The sequence below is a fragment of the Vulpes lagopus genome, chromosome 13 (genome assembly GCF_018345385.1).
Source record: "Vulpes lagopus strain Blue_001 chromosome 13, ASM1834538v1, whole genome shotgun sequence".
In the NCBI taxonomy this organism is placed as follows: Eukaryota; Metazoa; Chordata; class Mammalia; order Carnivora; family Canidae; genus Vulpes; species Vulpes lagopus.
The window spans coordinates 4,858,354-4,881,730 of record NC_054836.1 but is presented as its reverse complement, the minus strand read 5'-3'; the positions used below and the strand labels follow the sequence as shown (position 1 = coordinate 4,881,730).

Below are 23,377 nucleotides of genomic sequence, written 5' to 3'. Positions count from 1 at the left end.
GTATGCACTATTACAGTTATGTAAGCATTTCCTACCAAAGGAACTCCACACCCTGTATGAGATGCATATGTAAGATTTGGCTTCTCAGGGCAGAGTAATCTTAATGTCTAAGATAGCAGCAATAAAATAAATTTGCTTTGACAGGCTCTGGTGTTGTCGTTGTTAATCTTAAGCACTGAGCACAGCATACTTGAGATAGCTGTTACACTGTACCTAGTTACATATCATCAATGGCTTCTGGGCTCTATTCAGTTCTGTCAGTTGTGCTGTATATTTATCAACTCCTATACCATTATTACACTGTTTCAATTATGATAGCTTTGAGGTATCTGTCAACATCTAGTAGAACAAATTCCCCTTTGTGTTACTTTTTCAAAAACTTCTTGGCTGTTTTTCTCCATTTACTCTTGCGATGAATTTTGGAATCAATCTGTTTAAAAAATAAAAAAAAGGCCCTATAAAAAGTCCCTTGGTATAAGACACCATTTTATCCAGGCAATCAACGTTAACATCATCATAATTGGACAAATCAACACCACTGCAATGGAAACAAACACAATATTACTTCCGGGTGGGGACACCTGGGTGGCTCAGTCAGTTAAGCGTCTGACTCTTTGATTTTGGCTCAGGTCATGCTCTCAGGGTCATGAGATTGAGCCTCGCATGGGGCTCCACACTGGGTACAGAGCCTACTTAAAATTCTCACTCTCCTTCTCCCTTGGCCCCTCCTGGCTCACTCTTTCGTGCTCTAAAAGAAAAAAAAAAAAAAAAAGACTTCAGGGTATTCCTACCAAAAAGCATAAGGTGAATGTAATCATGAAAAAACTTGAGACAAATCCAAACTTCATAAGGGGTATTCCACAATATAACTGGTCTATAATGTTAAAAAATTTCAATGCAAAGCTAAAGATACGAGAACTGGATACAACACATAATTTGGGATTTTCTTTTACTACAAAGGATGTTGGACCAATTGGCAAAATCTGAAAGGAAAGTCTGTAAGTTAGATACTAGTGGTAATTTTATCCATACCACTAATGGTAATTTATAGTGTTAATACCCTATTTTGTGTACTAGCTTTGCGGCCAAAGAGAGTATCTGTTTCCCAGGAAGAGACACTAAAGTATTTAGGGGTAACGGGGCATCATGTCTGTAGCTTACCCTCAAATGGTTCAAACAAAACCAATGTGCATGTGCATATGTATACATGTGTATACATATATAAGAGAGGAGAGGAAAAGAGAGGGATCAGGATCAAACAAATGTGATCAAATGTTAACATTTGGGGAAAGGTATAGAATTTTTTTTTACCATGCTTATAGCTTCTTTGTTGAGTTTGAAATTATGTCATAAAGGAACATAATCTCTAGTCACTTAACCTCATCTTTTTTTTTTTAATTTTTTTATTTATTTATGATAGTCATACAGAGAGAGAGAGGCAGAGACACAGACAGAGGGAGAAGCAGGCTCCACGCACCAGGAGCCTGATGTGGGATTCGATCCCGGGTCTCCAGGATCGCGCCCTGGGCCAAAGGCAGGCGCCAAACCGCTGCGCCACCCAGGGATCCCAACCTCATCTTTTTTGATAACCATCAGTATAGTTTTATTGTTTTCTTCTTGTTCTTTATTTCTAAGTACTTTATAATTTTCCACACAATGGTGAATGGATTATTTCTTTTATTTTCTACTTGAGTTGTTAATATATAGGAAGTAATTTATCTTTGCAAGTTCAAATTTTATCCAGCCAACTGTCTGAACTCTGGTATTAGTTATCATTAATTATCTCGAATTTTATAGTAGACAATAATGTACATGTTATTAATGACAACATTCAGCTCTTTCTTTCCAATATATGTATGTATCTTTTATTTTTCCCTTGTCTTCTTTGGTATTGGCTGAAACCTCCAGAACAAGGTTGAAGAGTGGAGATGATAGCATTTTTGTCTAATTTTTACTTTAATGAGGATATTGATAATGTTTCACCATTTTATATACAATATTTGCAATTGGTTTCTTATAGATAGCCTTTCAATAAAATAAATTTTCCTTTATTCTTGGATGCTTGCATATTTGTTCCTTCCTGGAATGGGTATGGTTTTTAATAAAATTTTTATTGAAATGTAATATACAGAAAATTGCAAATAAGAGCTTGATGCATTTTAACAAAATGAACACACTGAGTATCAAATTTTATTAAATGCTTTTTTTTAAAATGCTTTTTTTGATATCAAGAAAATCTTACTGGTTTTTCCACTTTTCTGATTTTATTGAAATGATTAAGCTTTCTTATTTTTCCTTCCTTTTCTCCTAAAAATCTACATCCTATTACCTCAAAATATATATTTTTAAAATCCATAAACTTGTGGCACCTGGGTGGCTCAGTTAAGCAGCCTACTCTTGATTCCAGCTCAGGTCATGATTTCAGGGTCCTTCTGAGCTCCTCACTCAGCAGGGAGTCCACCTGAGGATTTTCTCTCCCTCTCCCTCTGGCCCTTCACTGTTCGCACACACAAGCACCTTCTCTTTCTCTCTCTCAAATAAATAAATCTTAAAACTTTTGTTTTCCTAACAATATTAAGAATAAACCACATACAGGGGCACCTGGGTGGCTCAGTTGGTTAAGCAACCAACTGGTAATTTTGGCTCAGGTCATGATCTCAGAGTCGTGAAATCAGTCAGGCTCATTGTAGCGACTGGTTAAGATTTTTTTCTCTTCTACTCCTCCACATCTCCCCCACCAAGCTCAAGCACATATTCTTTCTCAAAAAAAAAAAAAAAAAAAAAAAAAAAAAAAAAGAAGAAGAAGAAGAAGAAACCACATAAGGAAAGAAACTTGGCTATTAACAGTGATTACTTCTGAAGAAGGGAATAAGGTGAAGAGTAAAGATGTGAAGCAGGACCTTTGCTTTTTTTAATTTAACCTCTTTTATTGTGAAATATAACACATGTGCAGGAACACATGTAACTATAAATGCATAGCTTAATACATTATCAAAGGTAGTCATCACTCAGGTTAAAATACTGAACACTACCAGCACTAAGATGCCCCCAAAAGGTCACAACTCTCTCCATCCTACCTCCTTCACTTCTAGAGGAAATTTATTTCCTATTTTTATGGTAACCATAAAATTTACTTTCTTTTAATAGCTCTATTATACCTAAGTATGCATCCCTAAACAGTATTGTTTATTTTGGCCTAGTTTTGAAGTAGATATTAGTAGAATGATACAGTATGTATTCTTTCTGGGCTCTTTCATTCATAGTTATGTTTCTGAGATTCAATCATGTTGTTCAAGGTGAAGGAGTCTGTTTATTTCTGTTGTCAAATAGTATTTCTTTGTATGAATATATACCACGATTTATCCACTCTATGTCGCATGAATGGACATTTGGGTTGTTTCAAATTAGTGACGCTTAATGCTGCTATAAACATTTTTATACATGTCTTCAGGTGCACAGGGACCCACATTTGTTGGCTGTAAACCTAGAAATGTTTCTGAGTCACAATATATGGAAATCTTTACCTTTGCTAGATAAAGCCAAACTGTTTACAAAATACTTATTATTGGTATTGTCAGTCTTTTTAATTTACCAATTCCTATCAGTTTGTAGACCTATTCCATTGTGGTTTTAATAGGCATTTGTCTCATTACTAATGAGATTGAGCACCTTTTCCTGTTTATTGGCTAACTGGATTTTTTTTTTTTTTTTGAGAAATGCCTGCTCAAGCCTTCAATACATTCTTCTACTGAGGTATCTGTCTTTTTCTTACTAATCTGTTCAAACTTGTTATATATGCTTGAGATAAGGACCTTCATTTTTATGTATTTCCAAGTTATTTGAATTTTAATAAGCCCATATTACACCCATAAATTCTAAAACAAAAAGTCAGATGATCTTAAGCAATTTTACTGTCTCCTTACCCCCAATTTGTTTAAATCATCTGAGATGTTATAGAATGTTACTTACATCTATTTATACAAACATATAAATATACACACACATACACACATTTGTATTTATATTATTCTGTATTTTTATAGAATGTTATGTATATATAAAACATACACACATACATACACACATCAATATTATTCTTCTGTATTTTCATACATCTTTTCTTAAATAATTAAACTCAGCTTCAAGTTTAATTGTTTGGATGCAACTCTACGTTTTACTGGTTTCTTTGCACACTGTTGCTTCCTATATCCCAACCTTCTTCTTTCTTGGATTTTTCATTTTACTGAGAGTATCTCTTCAACGTAATTTTATCAAAAAGAATATGTAAACTTCCAGAGTTCTCATTTATTTTTACCCCACTTAAACATTAGTGAGGCTGGGTACAAAGTTCTGTTCAAAATAATTTTCTCTCAGAACACTGAAGGTATTATCATCTAGCAAATCATGTTGCCGGTGAGAAATTAAAAACCAGTCTGATTCTTAGTCTTGGTCTAAGATTAAGAAAATGTAAACTATGTTCTTTCTCTGGAATCATAAGGAAGTCAGCGATATATAGCTAGATGTTTTTGTTTTTGTGTTCTTCCTGCCCTTTATACTTGAAAAATCAGCCTTTCTTCAGTATAGGGAAACATTCTGTATTTCTTTATTTTCTGCCTTCCACTGTCTGATCTTTCCTTCTGTAACTCTATGAAATGGATACTGGATCACTTAGATTTATCCTCAAAGTATTAATTTCTCTCATGTATTTTCTCTTTTGGTCTTCATGATGGTCTCTATATTTCTTCTTTTTAATTTTCATAAAAATTGGTCTTAAACTTATCTTTTAACACTCCAACTGCATTTTTATGTCAGCAATCAAGACTTCAACACAGAACTAATTCTTTAATCATTTATTTTTCTCCACAATAGCTGTTTTTTTATTTATGGACCCTATTCACTCTTGACTCTGAGGAAACCTCTTATGATCAGAACTTCCTAAAGTTCCATTCTGCCTCCTCATTATCTCTGTTTCCACCAAGTCAGCTATTTCATTTGTTCATCTTAGTTATACTCTTTCAAGTTTAATCTCCCTCCAATGTCTGATGGGTCTGGATCACCCACTTATATTAATAAATGAAGGACTACTTGGTTAGTAATTGCAAGAGACATGGTTTCCTCAACAATTGAATTACTCTTATCTACAAACCTCCAAATGGGAAGTCTCTCTCACTGTGGGCCTCTGCAGGTAAATGGTACACTGACAGACAAGTTGCCCTTTAGAAGTCAAGAAAAGGTAAGTAGCTTTGCCTTAGTACTGCCAGATAAGAAAGGTCGTATTTTGGTGGTACAGTCCTTTAATGCATGTCACACCTTGATGGAGCTCCCTTTCTTTTCCTGCCCCTATTCTACCTTCCTCATCCCAAACTCTGCTTTGTATCTCCACTCTCTCTCTCTAATCCCAGTCCATAATATAGGAACATTGCCTGCTCAACCTCCTCCAAAGCAAATCCTCTAACTCTGCCTGAGGAGCTGTCCTCATAGCTTTCTTTATCCTAGGAATGAATGCTGTTGCCAGAGCTCTTTATATGAAAAGAGAGAAGGGAACTGTTTTGGCAGAAGTCCCCTAATTATTTGCCTTGATGTTCCATTTTTCCTGTACTCGCTCCCTAACTCCCACACTTGCTGATGCTGGGCTTGGAGTTTCAGGAAAGAGGCCCTACTAAGAATTCTCTGACTTCCAGCATGCAGCAGGAGCACCTATTTTGGGTTGCATTTTATTCTGTTCTGATTTCTCAATCAATATAATTCCAACTGCTTTCTATTACCCTGAAATTCCTTAGACTTTCTGGTATTATAAAATAATAAATGAAAGCAGCTAAGATTAACTCAACACTGGGTAAACGTAAAAACTCAAATGCTTTGTACATAATATCTCTCGATCTTCACAATAACCCTATGAGGTAGGTACTACTATCATCATCCTTATTTTACAGATGAGGAAATTGAAGACAAAAATTAAAAAAAAAAAAAAAAAAGAGTAAGAAACTTGCCCAAAGTCACATAGTTGGTAAATGTTAGAGCCTGGATTCAGACATAGATAATCTGGGTTCAAAGCCTTCCTATTGTACAATTATGATTTGTTCTTTTTCTTATGTCTGCCTTTTCTTTTGCAATGGTATTAAGAAACATAGAAAGATAAATGGGTATGTTTAGGCCATCATTTTGTAATGGAAACCCATTGTTTTTATTATACCAGTACTGTTTTCACACCACACTTTTAATTGGTAGAGAGATCTTTCAGAGAAAATGCAGCATCTAGTGAAGGAATCCAGTGACAGAAAACGAGCCCTTTGAAACTGTTAAATCAGAATAAACAGAGGTAATATATAGGATTCCCAAAATGAGAGGCTTGAAAGTAGCAATTTCAAAAGTATAGGTTTTTTTTTATCTAAGAAAACAATAAACAAGAGTATTTTTGTATTCTCAACAACCCATTAGTTACTGTCACACCACCAGAGAGAAGTTGAGAATGTACAAAAATTTTAGTGCCATCCTATTCCCTGACAGTGGCCTTCTTAATAATTCAATTGGACTATAATACAAATGATATACCTACCACATGCACTGTACTATGACTGGAAATGAAATGAAAGGCACTGTCCCACTATCCCTGCCCTTACAGAGCTTACAGTCTAATGGCAGGCATGGACAAGGAAACAAATGACTATAATTCTGTGTGATAAGTGATATAATACAGGGAGGTACCCTGAGGGTGTCATCAGAACAGAGATAGGCCTTCCAAGGAGCTTTCCCTGGAAATAACTCTTAAACTAAGGGGTCAAGAATACATTATTATTGGTTTGGGGAGATCATAAACTGAATTTATCATCTTTTCTCTCAAATCTACCCCACTACCCACCTATATAACACATACAAAGAGCACAAAGGTCCACACAGAGAGCTCCTCTTCAATGTTAGTTAAACCAATCAAGTCTCATCAGATTCTTCTTCCTTATATATCAAATTAATTCCCTACTCTCTGCTTCTAATATAGCTACCTTCACTGCAGCCTCCATCATTTCTCACCTTGATAACTGTAATAACCTCATAATTGGTCTTTCAGTAAAATCAATCGTTAAAAAAACAAAAGGATTCTGAAAACTCCTGTTGGGTGGCATCCCACTTAATCTGGCTTTCTCCAGCTTCTTTTCTCCATACTCTTTCCCACTATGCTGAACTCCCTATAGTTCTCTGAGAGATTAGGCTCTGTTTTGCCTAACTCCCTTTATTTAAGCTATGTGATCCCCATGATTAGAGATGTTCTAACCCTCTGCTCATTAACACCTACTCAGCCTTTAAGTACATCCCTTCTGAAGTCATCCTGATGGCCACTCTTCTCGATGCTCCCCACAAGCGGAGTCAGGTACCTCTTCTGTGTAATCTCATACCATACTACCTCATCAGGACACTTATCACAAAGAATTACACTCAGGTTAATTTCTGTAATTGTTTCTTTATCTGATCCTCTATTATCTAGATACTAAGCTAGTACACTGCCTGTTACACAGGAGGCAATCAAGAAATATTAAAAGAATGAAAGAATGAACGCACGAACGAAGAGAATTAAGTCTGTGAAGGCTGATGAGAGAACCAAAGGAGAGAGATAATGGAGAGGAGGACAGAACGCTGGAGCAGTACCCACCTCTAGTGGGGAGGAAGAAAGAAGCTAGTGAAGGAAACAGAATGAACAATCAAAGAGAAGAAAACATCTAAGATTGTACAGTGAAGTAACCTAAAAGAAGAGGGAAATTTAAGAAGGTGCAGGTGGTCAACAGCATCAAACACTACAAACAGGTCAAAGAAGGCGAGAACTAAGACAAGACCACTGACGGAGAGGCAGTCACTGGTGGCTGATGATGGTGATGCTGGGTTTACTCCCGCCTCCCTCAGCACTGGCAGAAGGCACCTTCCTCAGCCATTGTTGGAGGCAGGTTAGGGCTTACAACAAAATAATCCATGGTGTCCGACTTACCTGTGCTAAGCTCTTTTTTCCATAATTAAAAAATTGAAAAAAAGAATACTCCAAAGAAAATAAAATCTCACCAAACAGATATATGGTTATTTCACTACTTTGGGGTTTTTTTAAAAAAAATATTTATAGTTGTACAAAACTGGTATTAAGTTCTATACCCTAATTTATAAATGTCTTAATTGTATTTAAATTTAGTTAGCCCAAGTTAGCTTTCTCATTGTAAATTAATAAATTAGCATCTTAGTTTATAAGTAGAAAAAAAAATCTTATAGATGTGCCTGCATGGCCACATATGCACAGTGGTTCTTGTCATATAATGCTAAAACTAGATCTTAATTTGTACCAAGAAAATTATTATTTATTAAGGATAACATATCACCCTAAGTATCTTATCTTGACCCATTTAGTCTAGATTTTATTCTTTCTATGCTGTGGAACATGGCTGTCAAAAATAGATTCGGTACTAGATATAGAAACATCTTTGGAGCTGCAAGACTTTTTTAAAAATAATCTTCAATCAAAATTAGATATAGTGGGTTAAAATAATTTAATAAAGTCTAAATCACCACATTAAGCATGCTTGTCTGACAATTTGTTATATCTAGAAAGATAGTATGAAACAGTTTTTAACCCTCTTTTGAGGTTTTTTTGTTTTTTTTGTTTTTTTTGGTATGGAGTATGTTTTGGTGGAAAAAATAAGAAATAGAAGGAATGCAACATTTCTAAGAGTAATAATTACTAGGTCAAAGGATGTCAACATTTTTAAGGCTTTCTACATCATATTGCCAAATTAAATCCAGATACGCTGTGTTAAATTTACACTTCCCTCAGTGTATGAGCTTCATATCACCATATTCTTGTCAACACTTGGTATTCTTATTTTTAGTCTTTAGCCAACCTCACAGATGAAAATGATATCTTATTTTAGTTGTCATGTTTATATTAACTGTGAAAATAAATATTTGTTCATATTTATTGACTTTTCCTTTTTATGAATTGATTATTCATTGTCTTTTTACCTATTTCTCTAGTGGGCATTTGCTTTTAAACTATTGATTTATAAGAGCTCTTTATATATTCATGATAGTAACCATTTGTTACAAATATTTCCCTTTTTAAAATTTATCTTGTTTTTTATGTTTTTTTTTTCTTTTAAAGTTTATTGAATACACTGCAAGGGAACGGCAGGCCAGACAACAAAGGAGAGATTGCTGTTATTTATGGTTTTTGACATAAGGGTGTTTTTTGTTTTGTTTTGTTGACATAAGGGGTTTTATACAGTCAAATAAACTAATCTTTATTTCTTCCTCAGAATGGAATTTAGAAAATTCTTTCCCACACCCATGTTTTATAGATTATCCACTCAAAGTTCTTTTTCATATATTTATAGTAGAATAATACTGATATCAGTTAGATGATTTATTTCTACCACCTAATACACATTAAGTGATTCTAACTCCCTAAAACTTGTAATTACAATTCCAACAGTGGTCAATATGAAACACAGATTTAAAATTAAGTTCTAGACTTTTCTTACTCCAATTTTAGCTGTTTAGACAATTTTTAAAAACCAGAGATTTGAGTTTAGAAAATTCAAAGTTCCCTTTAACCCATATGAAGCACAGATCTCTTGCTAGTTATCACCCACCTCTCAAAAACCTGTTAGGGATCCTTATGATGGGACAGGACTGAATGAAGCGCCTCCTAACTGGGTCCCATCGTATTTTCTTCTTACCTGTTACCACAATTATCAGCAATAAGTCAGACACATACAACACATGGCAAATAATACAGTTACTGTAGTTATAAAGACAGAAAAACAGGAAACAAAACAATACTTGAATACAGAAAGAAATGATGTAAAGTAGCATTTAACCCTGTTTTGGAAGTCAAAACAAAATTAAATTAATATATAAGCAGTGATGAAGGTATTCAACTCATCCTCAAAGAATATGAACAACATGTGCACCATTTTTCAGAATTCTGGTTCAACAGAACATGCATTCAATAATCACCAATGCCATCTTGTGGCAAAAATTCACCAGTAGCTTTACAAACAGATTAGAAATTATGACATTTTAAAAAAATCAGTGAATGTCAAAAAAGGAGCTCTGGCTAAAATTAATTTGGCACAATATGGGCTCCTGTTTTCTTCCAGGTTTGGTATTCTTTTATTAGTTATGTGGTTAAGAGGATAAAGCAATGGGCACCATTCTTTGAATATGAAATAAGCCGATTAAAATGCTATAATTAAAATGTTATGATGACAACCAAATAAAGCAAACATTTAGTATCTTGGCGCTTCCACTGGGGGAGAGAGAGAAAAAAAGGAAATTCAGCTCCATATTAATCCAAATTAAAATTTGTTTTGTTATAGTAGAAAAATATAAGGCATTATTGAACTGTTAAATGGGATAATTCTGTCTCTTCCCAAAGTTTTGATAGCTCCCAAAGATAGCTTTTACTGGCAATACAAATAACATTTGTATAGAGCTTAAAGTTCACAAAGAGCTTCCACACATATTACCTCATTTGATCCTCACAACAATCCTGTATGGATTCAACAGTCATTTCATTAAGCATCTGCTATGCCATGAGCCCTAGGCTAGGCCCTAGGGTAGTACAAGAAGGAGATGACTCCTACCCTCAACAGCTTTTGGTCTTATGAGGAAGGCAGGTGTCTAAACAAATAACTATATTACAGTGAAGTAACTGCTGTAACAGTGGCCATAAAAACACTTTGAGGAAGATATTATCATCTTAATTTTACAAGTCAGGAAGCCAAAGGACAATTAAGTGACTTAATGCCTGACCCAGCATCCAAGCTGAGTCTGTCTGACTTTAAAACCTACCTTCTTTCCACTATACTACACCACACTTACCCTGTCTTAAGTTCCTTAGAAAGTGGGTTTGGCAATTGAAAATATATTTAGATGTTCATCAGCAAGGTCTGGTTTGTTTACTGTAGTACTTTTATATAGAGATACACAAATTGTGTGTAATGAAATGGCATTACTGCTGCATATGTATTTATTATTCTGGAGAAAACAGACTCTTTGGCAAGGGGAAGAATTATTTGTTTTTGCAAAACGGTTATTTTTTAATTGTCTAAGTCTTTTAAATCAGCAATGCCCAAATGTTGGTCCGCAGACCACTGCTAGCCCTAAGGTGAAGACTGACCAGCCCCAAACAAAAAGAAAAAAATGGAAAAGGCAGTGATTTTTTTTTTTTAAGGTAAAATGTTCCATGTAAAGGCCTGTCCTTTTTTCAGAGATTAGGAATTTTTTGTTATTAAATATGCTTTATTTTATGAGATGAAGGTGCTTGGAAATAGGTAGTTGGTTTTGGTTTTATTATTCTTTCTTGGAAAAATAAAACTTACAAGCCTATGTGTAGCCCCAAAATACATTTATTTTTTAAATTACAAGTTAATGACATCCAAAAGTCTGGAGAACCACAGCTTTAAATCAATACAATTCGTGTTGATGACTCCTAAGTCCAACATTGTAAACCATACTGTCAAAGGATACATAAGATGTATAAGAAACTTCCCTTGCCCTCAAGAAGCTTATAGTCTAATTAGGGAGACAAGACAGACACATAAAACAATTAGATAGCAATACAAGACAGAATATAACAAGTGATTAGCTTAAAATTTGACATTTTTATGCATCAAAAGTGTTAAAATGTACATACCCTTTGACCCAGCTATTCCACTTCTAGGAATTTATTCCTAAAGAAACAATCACAGATGCATGGAAAGATGTATGGACAAAAATATTCACTATGATATTATTTATAATGGTAAAAAATTAGAAACACTTTTAATGTCCAATGATAGGGAGATGGTTAAGTATGCCGAGTAAACATACTTAAATATGGTCATATTCCACACACCACTAAAAAGTATATACAAGAATATTTATTAACATGAGAAAACATTCACAATATATTACAAACAAAAAATCCAAGTACAAAATTGTACCAGAGTATGACACCATATTAATAAAGAAAAAAGTGCTTGAAAAATTCATGAAAAATACAGGAAGGATATATACATCAATTTTTAATTGTGGTTATCTTTGGGTGGTTATTATGAGTGATTTTTGGATTTTTTCTCCTTAATGCTGGTCTTTATTTTCCAAGCTTTCCCATGAGTAGCATTACTTTTGGACTGGAAGAAAAATAATACCATATTATTTTATTTTTTGGACTGGAAGAAAAATAATACCATATTATTTTATTTTTTTAAACTATGCTTAAAAAAATACTGTAAAGAAACATACCAAAGTGTTAGCAGTGGTTATGATTAGGGTTGAGGGTTATCGCCTCTTTCATATTATCCAAAAATTCCATGACATATTTTATAATGGAAAAATATAAACAAATTTAGAAGAATACTAAGGGAATTACATTGAAAATTACTGAACCAAAATTATAATTTAAAAAAATCCCTTTGATGTTTTCTCAGAGCTCTGTCAAACATCTTTGGCCTGTTTCTCTGTCAACCACCAACATAAGTCTGTCATAGGTGCAAGTTAATGTTGACTCTACAGAGGTTATTAACGCAAAGTAGGCACTGACTTCAGAACCCACGTTTTCTTCCTTCACCCAAAGATCAGAAACAGACAGAAACCAGCAACATAGCAAATATATGTGTTTCCAATTGCATATAGATATATTCCTGTTCTGCAGTTTTGTTTATTGAAGTTTTTTTATATATTCAAACTGCCAATCTTCATTTGATTGCTTCTACTCTTCAAAACAAAAACAAAAAACATGTCTTCAATGATATTAATATTTAATTTTTTGCTAATGTTGATAATTTCTTAAAAGAAATCTCTATGCCCGACACAGAGCTCAAACTCATGAACCCAAGATCAAGAGTCATGGCTCTACTGACTGAGCCAGCCTGGCACTCCTATTTTTTGCTAATTTAAAATTTTTTCTACTTCCTACTAAATTTATTTCATTAATAATATGACATAAGCATTGACTGAAATATAATAGGGTGGTAGGCTGAGCACACTCCCCTTTCCCCAAAGCCTAGCAAATAACACAGAAGCCATTAAAAAAAAACTATAATAAAAAGAAAGCAAGAAATGTCTTTAGTGGACTAATGCTATGAGGAATCACTGAAACACGAAAAACATGGTCCTATACACCCAGAGTAGAGGGCTACTGCAAATGGTCAGAGCAGCCCTTACAGTAAAATAAGCCCAAAGGCAAAAAATAGCAAGAAGAACTAAAACTTAGAGAGTTTACAGATTGGGGGGGTAGCACAGAAGTTACAAAGCAAATCAGCCTATCTCCCATTTACCTCTTTGGGTCAAGCATTATGGAATAGGGGTATTTGCTTCCAGATGGGAATAGCGGCATCAAAAAAGACAGGTAGGAACAATGAGTATAAACATTGGATCAGAGATAAGACAGAACCCTGGATGGATATTAATCCCCAGGTAGAAGAGGGGACAGATATACTAAAGAAGACTTGTAACGGGGCAGCCCTGGTGGCTTGGGAGTTTAGCGCCGCCTTCAGCCCAGGGCGTGATCCTGGAGACCTGGGATCGAGTCCCATGTCGGGCTCCCTTCATGGAGACTGCTTCTCCCTCTGCTTGTGTCTCTGTTTCTCTCTCTCTCTCTAATGAATAAATAAATAAAATCTTTAAAAAAAAGACTTGTAATGGTACACTCTATCTCACTGCACATTTCATCTCTACCCACGATCAGTGGAGACCTACTGCAATAATAGACATAACATTCACAGGAAGGCTAACAAAGACTCTCAAATAAAGATGAATGAGCACAAAACCAAGACCCAAACATGAAAAAGAGGCATGAGTGTGACAAACAGAACAACTCACACCCAAAGAAAGTTGATAGGTTAAATGGGGTAAGACCTTAGATCAATATAATTAATATCCTCAGAGATATGCAAGATAATAATACATTTATTTTAAAAAGAAATCAACTGGAACTCTTAGAAAAGAAATTTTGACCACTGAACTAAAAAACCTAACAACCGAAAAGATATAGTTAATGAGCAAACTAAATTAGTACAATGAAAGATGGAGCCAAGAAACTCAGCAGAACACAGTACAGAAGAAAAAAGAAGTAGAAAGTAGTTCACAAAGTTAAGATATAAAAGAATTAAGCAATCTCTAACAAAACTCCAACTGCCTTTTTTTCCAGAAATAGACAAGCTAATTGTAAACTTCATATGGAAATTCAAGGAAGCCAGAAAACCAAAGCAATCTTGAACTAAATTGGAAGATTCGCAGTTCCTGACTTCAAAACTTACTATAAAGATACAGCACTCAAAACAGTTTCGTACTGGCATACGATGGACACATACATCAATGGAACAGAATTTAGAGTCCACAGGTAAACCCAAAAATCTATGGTCAATTGACTTTTGACAAAGGTGACAAGACTACTTAATGGGGAAGAACAGCCTTTTCAACAGATGGTCCAGATTCTACATCTACTAAAACTTTTAATTGTGAGCGTGAAATTAAGACATTTTTTAATGTACAAGGACACAAAAATTTTGTTTCCCTCAGACTTCTGGTGAAAGAATTACTCAACGATATATACCCGGAGTTTAAAAAATTAATCCAAAAACAATAACAAGGTAATAAGAAAGGAGTAAGGAGAGAAACCAGTAAGGCCTTGAAGTTAAGTGCTAATTGGGAAAAGAACAAAATACAAAAGTTTACTAATATTTATTTGTTTTAAGATTTATTTATTATTCATGAGAGAGAGAGAGAGAGGCAGAGACACAGGCAGAGAGTGAAGCAGGCTACCCTCAGGGAGCCTGATGCGGGACTCTATCCCAGACACAGGATCACGCCCTAAGCCAAAGGCAGATGCCCAACTGCTGAGCCACTCAGGTGTCCCAGTTTACTAATATTTAAAACTACAATCTCTTTTAAAAAATAAATAAATAAATAAAACTACAATCTCAGATGGTATTGAAGGAATAATTGTGAGGGTAATAAGGTTGAGAGAAGGAAAAGCAGAATGATAAAGTCTTTGTCTTGTTCAGAAGAAAGATATAGAAAGTGATTAACTCAGATATTGATAGGAAAATACAAATTCGGTATTGTGTAAAAAGTTTAAGAGAACTAGATGGCTTCATTCCAAACGTTTAAGGAAGATATAATACTTATCTTACACAATGCTTTCAGAGAACAGAGAAACTTTTTTATGAGACTAATAGAACCTTGATATCAAAATCTGATAATGATATTAAGAATAACTACAGGTCAACATCCTTTACAAACAGGCACAAAAATTCCAAATAAAATATTACCAAATAAAATCAAATTATATAAAAGGATAATACATCATGATCAAGTGAAATTTATTCCAAGAATTCTTTTTATTTAAATTCAGTTTGCCAACACATAGTATAACACCCAGTGCTCATCACATCATGTTATTCCAAGAATTTAAGGCTGATTTAACATTTAAAAAACCTGTACAACTCATCACATTAGCAGAATAAAGAGAAAAACCATATGATCATCTCAATCAATGAAGAAAGGGCACTTGGTAAAATTCAATACCCAGCAAACTGGGAAAAAAAGAAACTTATGCTCACACAAAAACCCATACATAAATGTTCACTGTAGCTTCTTCAATAATAGCCAAAATCTGGAAAACACCTTCCAATGAATGAGTGGTTTAATTGTGGTATATCCATACCATGGCATAATGTTCAATATTAATGAACTACTGATCTATGTTAACAACTTGGATGGCTCCCAAGGGAATTGTGCTGAATGAAAAAAGTCAATGTCAAAAGGTTACATATTGTAGGATTCCATTTATATAACATTCTTGAAATGACAAAATTGTAAGGATGGAAAACAGATTAGTGGTTGCCAGGGGCTTACCAGGGGAGGTGGCTGTGGCTATAAAAGGATAACATGAGGAGTAACTGCAATTAATCTGTTCTATATCTTAATTAGGTGGTCACACAAATCTACACATGTGATAGATGTACCCAGAACTCAATACAAACGTACACACAAATGAATGCACGTAAAACTAATGAAATCAGTAAGGTCAGTGGGTGGTATCAATGTCACTTCTCGGCTGTGTTACCATACATTAGAAACAAGATGTTATCATTTGGGGAAACTAGATGAAGGGTATGTGGAGCATTCTGTATTATTTCTTACAATTGCATGTGAATCTATAGTATCTTGAAGTATAAAAATTTTTTAATGAAAAAACTTGACATGGGACAGATTACCCTCAAAATGATATATCTGAAACAATTCTATTTTTAAAGATAGAACTATTTAACATGATCTGAAAATTCTTTTTTTTTTAAGATTTATTTATTTATTCATGAGAGACACAGACTGAGAGAGAGGCAGAGACAGGCAGAGGGAGAAGCAGGCTCCTTGCAGGGAGCCTGATGCAGGACTCGATCCCGAATCCTGGGATTATGACCTGAGCCGAAGGCAGGCGCCCAACTGCTGAGCCACCAGGCATCCCAACATGATCTAAAAATTCTGATTTAGGTGGCTATGCCACATGGTATGGTCCTATTGCTTTATAGAATTCAGTGTTGTTTCAAAAGAGAAGCAAATTAATACTTTATTCAAAATCAATGCACAGTTGTGTAGATTGCTCATTTTCCAAGCACTCCATGCCAAGGGGCTAAGTGGGGCTAAAATCCAGTCTGCACTCTACTCCCCAGTGCACCCACAGGGCTATGTTTACCCAGAAGAGACATTTTTATTTATTTATTCATTTATTTAAAGTTTTTTTTTTTTTAATATTTAAGTAATCTCTATGCCCAATGTGGGACTTGAACTCACAACTCCAAGATTAAGAGTCACATGCTCCACCAACCAAGCCATCCAAGTATGCCCAGAAGAGGTGTTTTTAAATAATGTGCACAATGGCACACTTTGGGCTAGTGGTGACCCACTTATTAAGTAAATCACTTTCTTTTACACTTACGAGAATTATTGAATATCTATTCCCAGCACTTAAACACACTTATCTTTAAGTTTCTGCCTTTTGCTATTCAAAGCAAGAAGATCTGAACCCTACCTTAATTCTGTTGTGTTGGCTGAATATATAGTATTCTTTAGGAGGCTTTAGTTCTGTCTCAAATCCTTTTTGAAACAAAGTGCTATATAAATCAATACAAACTAAAGTATAGAGTGCTACATTGTACTGTGTTATGGCTTTATATATACATACATATATATAAAGAAGTGCATTCCCTTAATAACAATACCGTTCTAAGAACTCATTTAATCAGGGTGCCTGGGTGGCTCAGTTTGTTAAGCATCTGCCTTCCGGTCAGGTCATGATCCCAGGGTCCTGGAATTGAGCCTCACATCAGGCTCTCTTCTCAGCAGGGAATCTGATTCTCCCTCTCCCTTGCTGCTCCCCCTGCTTGTGCCCTCTCATGGTCTATTTCTCAAATAAATAAATAAAATCTTTAAAAAAAAAAGAACTCACTTAATCTTCACCACAACTCTATGAGATAGGTAATACTATGATTTCCAATTACAGATTAAGTAATTTTCCCAAGGTCACTTAGCTAAGCAAATGAAAAATCTGGGATTCAAATCCATACAGTTTAGATCCAAATCACTCTTTAAACATTTTAAAAAAGATTTTATTTATTTATTCATGAGAGACACAGAGAGAGGGAGGCAGAGACATAGGCAGAGGGAGAAGCTGGCTCCATGCAGGGGGCCCAATGTGGGACTCCATCTTGGGTCTCCGGGATCACGACCTAAGCCAAAGGCAGATGCTTAACCACTGACCCACCCAGGCGTCCTTAAACTTTTTAAAGTTTTATTTATTTAAGTAATCCCTACATTCAAAGTGGGGCCCAAACTGATGACCCTGAGATCAAGAGTCAAATGTTCTACAGACTGTGCCACCCAGGTGTCCCAGGGAGTAACAGTATTGAGGCAAAAGCACCTATATGTCCCTCAGCTATCAGATATGTTATATTGCCTGTTTTAACTATACCATTTACTTATTTATTTTTTTTTAATATTTTTTAATTTTTATCTACTTATGATAGTCACAGAGAGAGAGAGAGAGAGGCAGAGACACAGGCAGAGGGAGAAGCAGGCCCCATGCACCAGGAGCCCGACGTGGGATTCGATCCCGGGTCTCCAGGATCGCGCCCTGGGCCAAAGGCAGGCGCCAAACCGCTGCGCCACCCAGGGATCCCTACTTATTTATTTTTTAAAACATTATTTTTATTCTAAGGTTTTTGTTTTTTAAGATTTAATTATTCATTTTAGAGAAAGAGAAAGAGAGCGCATGCCTGAGCTGGAGGGGAAGCAGGAGAGGAAGCAGACTCCCCACTGAGCAGGGAGACCAACATAGGGTTCAATCCCAGGACCCTGGGCTCATTAACCCACTCAGCCACCCAGGTACCCCTAAGAGTTTTTAAGTTTTATTTATTTAAGTAATCTCTACACTCCACGTGGGGCTTGAATTCTGGACCCCGAGATCGAAGAGTCATACATTTTATCAACTGACGCATCTGGGTGCCCCTATTTATTTAAAACATTCTGTTTTCATCTATATTTCTGTTTATAAACCAACTCAGTTATTTTTGACACTAAGAGAGGAATAAATGATAAGTGAATGAAAATGCTGGTTCTTGCTATCTCTGTTGCTCGACATTTCTGTTGTTCATTAAAACATGTTCATCTCCCCGGCCGCACTTCATTTTTCTATTTTTTTTTCCCTCACATTAGTCTCTTGTTTCTTCTGACTTTACTCTTTGCTGACATTTGCAGCAAAAAGTAGGCCTATCATGAATAGGCTTCTATAAAAGTGGAGTAATCATAGGACATTGAAAGATCTTTTCAAACCTTAAGATGCTCTTTGTCATTTGGTTTATGCTATTAGTTATTCAAGCATTACTTTACTGAAGAAAAATGCCTTTGGTTAAGGAGTTTTGTCTTTGGGGAAGGCAGGCAGGCACAGGAAGAGTTGTACTAGGCTCAAACTGTTCCAAAAGCTAGATGGGATATTAAAACCAGTATTCATTAAAGACTGAATGCTAAGCCATACTGCCCTTCCTTAGAAATAGTAAAAATGGGGCACCTGGGTGGCTCAGGTCATGATCCTGGGGTCCTGGGATGGAGTCCCATTTCGGGCTCTCTGCTCAGCGGGAAACCTGTTTCTCCCTCTTCCTTTGCCCCTCTCCCTGTTCATGCTTGTGTTCTCTTTCTATCTCTCAAATAAATAAATAAAATCTTTAAAAGAAAAAAAAGGGGGCGGGGTAATGCCTGGGTGGCTCAGCGGTTGAGCATCTGCCTTTGGCTCAGGGAGTGACCCAGTCTGGGGATCAAGTCCCACATCGAGCTTCCTGTGAGGAGACTGCTTCTCCCTCTGCCTGAGTCTCTGCCTCTCTGTGTCTCTCATGGATAAATAAATAAAAACTTAAAAAAATAAAAAAAAAGAAGGAAGGAAGGAAGGAAGGAGAAAGGAAAGAAAAAGAAAGAAAGAAAGAAAGAAAGAAAAAGAAAGAAAGAAAGAAAGAAAGAAAGAAAGAAAGAAAGAAAGAAAGAAAGAAAGAAAGAAAGAGTAAAAACAAGATAGGGCTAAAAACTTTACAGATTAAAAATTAATAAAAAAGCCTAATTCAGGGAAGCCCCGGTGGCTCAGAGGTTTAGCGCCACCTTCAGCCAGGGCATGATCCTGGAGACCTGGGATCCAGTCCCACCTTGGGTTCCCGGCACGGAGCCTGCTTCTCCCTCTGCCTGTCTCTCTCTGTCTCTCTCTTTCTCTCTGTCATGAATAAATAAAATCTTAAGAAAAAAGAAAAAGCCTAATTCATAAACCTAGATTTGTGCTAAATTAAAATATTAAATTTACCAAAAAAATCTTGGGAACACTTCTGATTTAAAATAGCACCACATTCTTAATGTTTATGAATGGCTGCCAAGACTTTGAAATAAATTTTAAAATAAAAACTTCACCCTTTTGGATCAGCTTAATCTTTTGATAGAAAGAATTAACTATAAATATACCATAAATTATATGCATACTAGATGGTCTCTAAAGCTCTAAAAATTCTACAACTCTCAATGGAATCAGAAATGCTCCAAGAGTCTTGGAAATTACCTAGAGCAATAGTTCCTGAGATGTTGGACTAGCTGGCTCATTGCAAACTTATTAAAAACAATAAAAATAAAAACAAAAACAAACGGCAAATTACCAGGTCCATCTAGGTAGGTCTGGCACATTAATTTTGGTGGGGAATCAGGTTCTATTGAGGCTAATAAAATTATTGGCTCTCTTCCCGTTTTTCCCAGAAAAATGCCTATATACTCACAATTTTATATAAGATATAATTCCCTAAAGACTAGCCACATATTCATGAATTGATGAACTTCAGGTTATGAAGTAAAAAAGAATGCAGACCCAGAATGTTATAAATATTTTCCAAAGGCTGGTTAAATGGAAGAAGGAATAGATTTATTCCATATTCTACAAGAAGACAAAACTGGCAGAAAGTCATAAAATCTGCTTCTGAATTTAAGGCAAGTCTTCGTAATAATTACTCAACAAACAATCTGACAGCCTTCCGCACAATATAATAGGCAGCCCATCAATCTAAAGGTCAAAATAAGTAGGCCTCTTTATTTATTTTTTTATTTTTATTTTTTTTTAGTAGGCCTCTTTAAAATAGAGATTTAGGAGCACCTGGCTGGCTCAATCAGTGAAGCATGTGACTTCTGATCTTGGAGTCATGAGTTCAAGTCCCTAACTTATGCATAGAGTACTTTTTAAACAAAATTAAAATAGAGATTTAAAAATAAAAAGATTAAAGCTATTGTGGGAAGGATTCCCATACTAGATAGAAGATAAGGTAAAATAATTTCTAAGGTCTTTTTCAATTTTAATATTTTATGGTTCTAAAGAGTTTTAGAAGAGGGGAAAAAGTAAAAAGTTAATTTTAAAACTTTTTGGGGGGCGACCCCTGGGTAGCTCAGTGGTTGAGCATCTGCCTTTAGCTCAGGGCGTGATCCTGGAGTTCTGGGATTGAGTCCCACATTGGGCTCCCTGCATGGAGCCTGCTTCCACCTCTCTCTGTGTATGGCTCATGAATAAATAAAATAAGATAAAATATTTTTTAAAAATTTAAATTTAAATTTAAAAAATGAGCTGAAACCAATACTGAACTGTCAACTAACTAACATGTCAACTAACTGGAATTTAAATTAAATAAATAATTAATTAAAAAATAAAAATGAGTATGGCATACATCCTACAACCCTAGAAATAACTTAATCATGGAATGGCTGGGTAGCTCAGCAGTTGAGCGTCTGCCTTCAGCTCAGGTGGTGATCCCTCAGTCCCAGGATCAAGTTTCATACTGGGCTCCTTGCGAGGAGCCTGGTGTCCCTCTGCCTATGTCTCTGCCTGTGTCTCTCACGAATAAATAAATAAAATCTTAAAAAAAAAAAAAAGAACTTAATCAGCTTACTTTCTAACAACTAAATATTCGAATCCTAATATACTAAAATAAAGATGTACAGTAATAATCCAGAGTCAGAGTACATGACTTGGTCTTTTCTGAGTTCTCTGGGTTTCCTAACTCTAACAGAGTATGATCTCTCTTCCTAAAAACATCCTTGAGGGAAAGAGAGAAAGACTATGTATTAGGTGAGTGTAGATACAAGAGACTAAATATAAAAAACAGATCTTTTAAATCAATACACTCTGACAATGCCTGATGAACTAAAATTTTGCAACCTCCCTCCTTTAAGGAGCACCAAAGATAGGCAGCTCTTTAGAGACACAAAACCCTCCCTATTTCTGCAAGTGAAACTAAAGAACCAAGCAGAAGGAAATTCACATATTCTAATTGTTAAATGACCATATCTAGAAATATCACTTATTACTTGATTCTGTTTCCTGATTACAATTAGAAAAGTAATCAATTTTAAAGTGAAGACACAACTGTTCTTCATGAACTCACTTTCCCTTCTCTCAGGTCATCATTTTCTGTTGGCAAGTGCGATGTGTTCAAAGAAAATACCTAGACATGACCAAGGGCAATAAAAGCTTGTGTTGGATCAAATCTGGCAAAAAAGCAATAAAATATTCATGAAATAGCAAATTTCTAATGTCTGCTACCTAATCTAAAACTGCTTTTAGAGGAACCTGGGAAGCTCAGCCAGTTGGGTGACCGACTCTTGATTTTAGCTCGTCATGATCTCAGGGTCATGATATGAAGCCCCATGTCAGGCTCCATGCTGAGCGTGGAGTCTGCCTGGAATTCTCCTTCTGCTCCTCCCTGCTCAAACATACATGCACTCTCTCTCTCTCTAAAATAAATTATTTTAAAACCTGTTTTTAAAAGCTTAATAGTTAAAATCAAGTTATTTTGAAACATTGGTAACAATCCTGTTATGTAGCAAGTAGACAAGCAATAAGAAAAACTTAAGTGCAAAAGTAAAAAATATCAGATATGAATACAGCCAAAGTCAACATGACTGCTAGTAGATACCCGCATGAAGCATTACATTAAAAAATAACAGCTATTCTAAAAAAACTCGGCTATTCTTTACTCAGAAATAAAAATTTCAAAAGATACCATTTCACAAGAACATTTCCATTGTAGCATTTTTTCCATAAATGCACAGTTTAAGTTTCATATTTAAAATAAAAATTGAACATAAAAAATTTTATGTAGCTTTAAAAAGTTATTTTTCTTCCCAAATGGTTTTCTCAATGTTTAGTTTTGTATATGTATGTGTATTTAAAACTAAATATGTTACTTCTTTCTAAAGTACTCAGTCTGGAGTGCACTTGAGAAATTCCATATTCCTGGAATGTCTGGGTAGCTTTGTCAGTTAAGTGGCCAACTCTTGGTTTTGGTCCAGATCGTGATCTCAGGGTCCTTGGATGGAGCCCCACATTCGGCTCCATGCTCAGTGGGGAGTCTGCTCGAGATTCTCTCCCCCTCCCCCTCCCCCTGTTCTCTATTTCTCTTGAAAATAATTTTTAAAATAAAAATAAATAAGATTGTATTAATTTATTCATGAGAGACACAGAGAGGCAGAGACATAGGCAGAGGGAGAAGCAGGCTCCCTGAGTCAGGAGACTGATGTGGGACTCAATCCCTGGACCCCAGGATCATGCCCTGAGCTGAAGGCAGGCTCTCAACCACTGAGCCACCCAGGCGTCCTGAAAATAAATAAACAAACAAATAAATAAATAAGAAGGAACGAAAAGAAAGGAAGAAATGCCATATTCCTGCATGAGGTTTGTGTGTTTGTGTGTTTTAAGGAATTTGTCTTATGTGACACCATGATGCTTGTGGTTGGCATTTTCTGATCAATTACACATCTGATTCAAATTCATTGAGTTGACAGTTTGTTGATGAAA

At 35.5% G+C, this 23,377-nt stretch overlaps 1 protein-coding gene across 2 annotated transcripts in view; it reads right to left on the bottom strand.

Annotated features, from left to right (window-relative positions):
• The window catches only part of KLHDC10 (kelch domain containing 10), a 61,967-nt gene that overhangs the window by 21,484 nt on the left and 17,106 nt on the right, over positions 1-23,377 (bottom strand). Inside the window, exon 2 of one of the 2 annotated variants that reach the window (XM_041727691.1) lies at positions 9,621-9,707. The exons of the other annotated variant lie outside the window; for it this stretch is intronic. Coding sequence (XP_041583625.1) covers positions 9,621-9,707 — 87 coding nt within the window. The remainder of the gene's footprint in view (positions 1-9,620; positions 9,708-23,377) is intronic. 2 annotated transcript variants of the gene reach the window in all.